The following is a 4229-nucleotide window of genomic DNA, read 5'->3' as shown; positions in this document are numbered from 1 at the left end:
TAAACTGAAGGATGAAGTGTTCCTTTATGTGTTGATGTTGAATGTTTACTACTTCTTCAGCTAAATAAACTTTTAAAAAGCCTCTTGGATCAGATATAAAAACCATCATCACAAAGCTGAAAACAGGCTGTTTGTTCTTTTTAGAGATACGTGGTTCTCACAGGACAGAGACGCTACAAACATGATGATCTTATAGAATATGATGCATTGATGTAGATTAAACTAGTACTTTTGCTGAAGTAAAGCATCTGAATACTTCTTCCACTACTGGAGATTAGGCTCGGTAAACAGAAGCCTTGTAACTGCTTATTAAGAACATTTATGTTTTTGGTATTTGTTTAATATTTATCTGTTTTCTATTTCAGCTCATCCGACTCAGACGAGACAGGATGTGAATCCCGTTGCTTTAACATGACGGTAAGACGATATATTACATTTTTATTAGAGAATATGCTAAACATAATTCACTATCTCTCATATTCCTATATTTTCACTCTTATGTATTCTAACTTTCAGATGTCCTTATCTGATATTATAAAGAATATATGTATGTGAGATGAGAATGTTTGTACGTATGAATACACTAAATGTATTTAATAGGGATCCAGGTCATGTCCTTTAATACTGGGCGTCTGCTGATCTTATATTTACATAAATAATGATTAAATATGTATCTACTGTAATGGTAAATTAGTATGTATTTCTACTCAGTATATTGTATTCATGCATAAGTCATTTTGCTCTGAACTCTGTTGAACTTCCCCGTGTCTCTGTTGTGCAGAAGAAGAGTTCACCCTCACAAAGATAACTGTAACGGTGTTGTGTGAGAACGTTCCAGCGCCAAGGCCGTCTGGCTGTTTGTTGTTCATTGTGATTTCTATCAGTCTGAGACCAAAATGTCTGTAACATCGACACGATATGTGGAAGAGTCGTCAAACTTTGTGACTCAGATAAGGAGCAGCACCTGCAGGATGTGATAGTTTCTATTCTGTGTGTGTGTGCGCAGGAGGTTCAGGAGGAGATCATCAGACTCAACGAGGGACTGGATCTCGTGGTTTCCCAGAACCAAAAAACGCTGAAGTCTGTCACCACTCTGCTGATGGTGGTGAACAGGATGAATCGCTCTCTAGCTCGCTGTGGTTGGGGGCTCAGCGATGGCGAGCTCTGCAGCGCCATCATGGAGAGCCTGGTGACCGGTGGGTAACGGCGACGGGACGCGCTGTTTTTTAACTTCATTAAACGTTATCCAGAGCCGAAGTGTAGCCAGAACCTTTGGCTCCAAGAGCAAGAAAAACCTCATTCAATATCCCATTGACTTTTGACGGGTTAAACGCCAGTGGCTCAAAAGAAGAGGCGAGTCTGTGAGACGAGGGCGGAGGTGGAAAGTATTCAGATCTTTCACCTAAAAGGTGCAGAACTCGAAATTCAGAGCATTTTAATTGCCTCCACACGGCTCTCAACATGGCGACGGCTAACAGTGCTAACAACGCAGCCGGCCCGGCTTTTGTCAACAAAGCAAGAAGAAATACAAATCTAGCACCTTTAAGTAAAAGTAGTAATGCCACAGTGTAGAAATAGTCCGTTACAAGTAAAAGACCTGCATTCAAAATGATACTTAAAGATACAGTGTGTGGTATTTATTGGCAGAAGTGGAATATAATATTAATAAGTGTTTTATTTCGTGTCCAATCGCCTGAAACTAAGAATGAACAAACTGTCTCTAGACAGTATCGCACACCGTAGTCCTCCAACACGCGTGGCAAACTGTAGAAGTTTCAGTTGGTTGCAATCTGCAAACCCACCACTAGATGTCGCCATTCCTACACTCTGGACCTTTAAAACGACTACAAGAAACTTTCATTTTGTGTCAATTTTGGGGACCCCTGTAGACAAAGGTGGTAGTGTTTACGATCATCGGAGTCTCTTTAGAAAACCTCTCATTTTACTGGCGGCAGGGTCTGATGGATGGAGGGATGGAGGGATGGAGGGATGGATGATAGATGGAAGGATAGATGGATAGATGGATAGATGATAGATGGATGATAGATAGATGGATAGATGGATAGATGGAGGAATGGACGGACGGACAGTCTTCTTTCTGTAGCCTGGATGCGATGACTTCAGCTCTCTATAAGACGCTCTGTTCTCACCATGTCTCCACAGAAACAATCATCACGATGACCGAGAGCTCGTCCGCGGACCTGAAGAGGAGATTCCGGCGTATCAGCAGCTGGGAGGTTTGTACTCTGTGTGACACTTCACAGAAAGAAGTCGTCCAAGCATCCGGAGACATAAAACTACAGGCCATCACTCTGAAGGGAGGAAACTGTGAACGCAAAGGTACCTCAAAACTATTTCTAAATCTACTTCACTTGAGTATTTCCAGTGTCTGCGACTTTTTACAACATTTCAGAAGGACATATTGTACTTATTACTACATTTATTTGATACATTTTTACAGAAACGTGATGTACTTTGATGATATGATGCAGTACTATACTACTCACCTACCCAGTAGTATACAAAGTATCTAAAAGTGGCTCCACATTGACGAACTACAACATTAAAATACTCTTATATGGATTTAGAAGTGATAAAAACTAATATATTCTATAAAAATAAAACACTTGCCATTCTCCATAATTTAAGTACATTTTACTGATAATACGGAGTATTTTCGGACTGTGGTATTTCTACTTTTACTGAAGTAAAAGACCCGAGTACCAAAACAAACTGTCCTCTCTGTTTTCCCTCATCAGTGAGTTTTAAAGTGGCGAGGTACCTCAACCCGAGCGTCCCACCTGGAGACGTTCTGACCGTCCTCCTGTCCATCACCAACAACCAGCACATCTGCTGCTCCATGGAGGACGGACAAGCTGTGCTGAAGCTGGAGGTCACACTCACACACACACACACACACACACACACACAGCGACTGTTATGGACTTTTATCTCATATTCTCACACACACACACACACCGACTGTTATGGACTTTTATCTCATATTCTAACTTAAATCTCACATTTTTGTACTTTTTCTTGTAAATTTGACTTTCTATCATAAGTCTGACTTACCAAATTAAATATTTGACTCATCATGAGCATTTTGTTAATAATGAATAACATTTCATCTCTTGTTTTATCCCCCTTTTACTGTTAGAACTGTGCTTTCATACATCAAATAATGAATAAGATATATTTCCTGTTTATCTGTGTCAGGAATGCTGCAAGCAAAAGTTACAAAACATCAGCGCCGATGAAGACATGGACCGGTTCCTCTTCTACAAGAGAACTGAGGGAGTCTCTCTGAACACGTTCGAGTCCGTTAAGTGTGGCGGTTGGTTCATCAGCACTTCCTGTCAGGGTGAAAACCAGCCGGTGGAGATGTGTAGAAGAGTAGAAGTGGACGCTGCTCGCCGCCTCAACAGCTTTAAACTAAATTAGAACACGTTGCTGTAGTACAGTTTGAATGTTTCCAGAAATATGCTGATTTATATTTGACCTTTATTCTGCTTCACCACCAGATGGAGCAGCTGTCTGCTAACGTTCCCTCGACCTGTCTTTAATAATTCACGAACAGTTTGACTTTATAACATTTCTACTCACGGACAAAATGTTTTGTACTAAATTAATTCATCTCCTTTGAAAGAGAAAGTTGTAACAGGATATTCCTCACAATGTGTTCGCTTATTATTGTAAAGAAAGTTACATTTGTTTCCATAAATACGTCTCGTGTGTGTTGTTTTGTTGAAACAGACATGAAACAATTAAACCAAGTTTAAATGTGTAATGCGTTTAATCAGTCTGAATATTTTATGTGTTTTCTGATGAAGTATTTCAGGTGTGATCAGGTACTCTAGTACTTTATTAAAAGTGTTTCCATGAAGGATATAAACGACATGTTAATCTTTGTTTTTACAAATCATACAGTTGCAACAAATTGTCTCACCGATGCGTCAAATAACGCAGTTTAATGAGGCCGAAGCTAAAACTGACGATCGATGTCATCAAATAACGTTATGACTCAAAATGACATTATAATAATAAGTGTGATAAATTCAGATTGTGTGTAAACAATTCACAGATGAAAATATAAATGTAGACACAGAAATTCAAAGTCATGAGATAAAAAGTAAAAAATATGAGATTAAAGCCACATTTTTGAGATTAAAAATCCTAATTGTCAGATTAAAAATCAAGTTATCAGCTGACAGTCAAAATATATCAAA

At 39.1% G+C, this 4229-nt stretch overlaps 1 protein-coding gene across 1 annotated transcript in view; it reads left to right on the top strand.

Annotated features, from left to right (window-relative positions):
* il1b (interleukin 1, beta) overlaps nucleotides 1–3937 on the top strand; it is a 4675-nt gene extending 738 nt beyond the window's left edge. The window contains exons 2-6 of the mRNA XM_031875115.1: nucleotides 366–417; nucleotides 1007–1196; nucleotides 2164–2340; nucleotides 2760–2893; nucleotides 3220–3937. Coding sequence (XP_031730975.1) covers nucleotides 366–417; nucleotides 1007–1196; nucleotides 2164–2340; nucleotides 2760–2893; nucleotides 3220–3444 — 778 coding nt within the window. The 3' untranslated portion in view covers nucleotides 3445–3937. The remainder of the gene's footprint in view (nucleotides 1–365; nucleotides 418–1006; nucleotides 1197–2163; nucleotides 2341–2759; nucleotides 2894–3219) is intronic.
* The last annotated feature ends 292 nt before the right edge of the window (nucleotides 3938–4229 follow it).

This window comes from Anarrhichthys ocellatus, unplaced genomic scaffold, assembly GCF_004355925.1.
Source record: "Anarrhichthys ocellatus isolate YVR2014 unplaced genomic scaffold, GSC_Weel_1.0 scaffold87, whole genome shotgun sequence".
Lineage (NCBI taxonomy): Eukaryota > Metazoa > Chordata > Actinopteri > Perciformes > Anarhichadidae > Anarrhichthys > Anarrhichthys ocellatus.
Note: the sequence above shows the minus strand (reverse complement) of the source record. Positions and strands in the feature narration are given on the sequence as shown.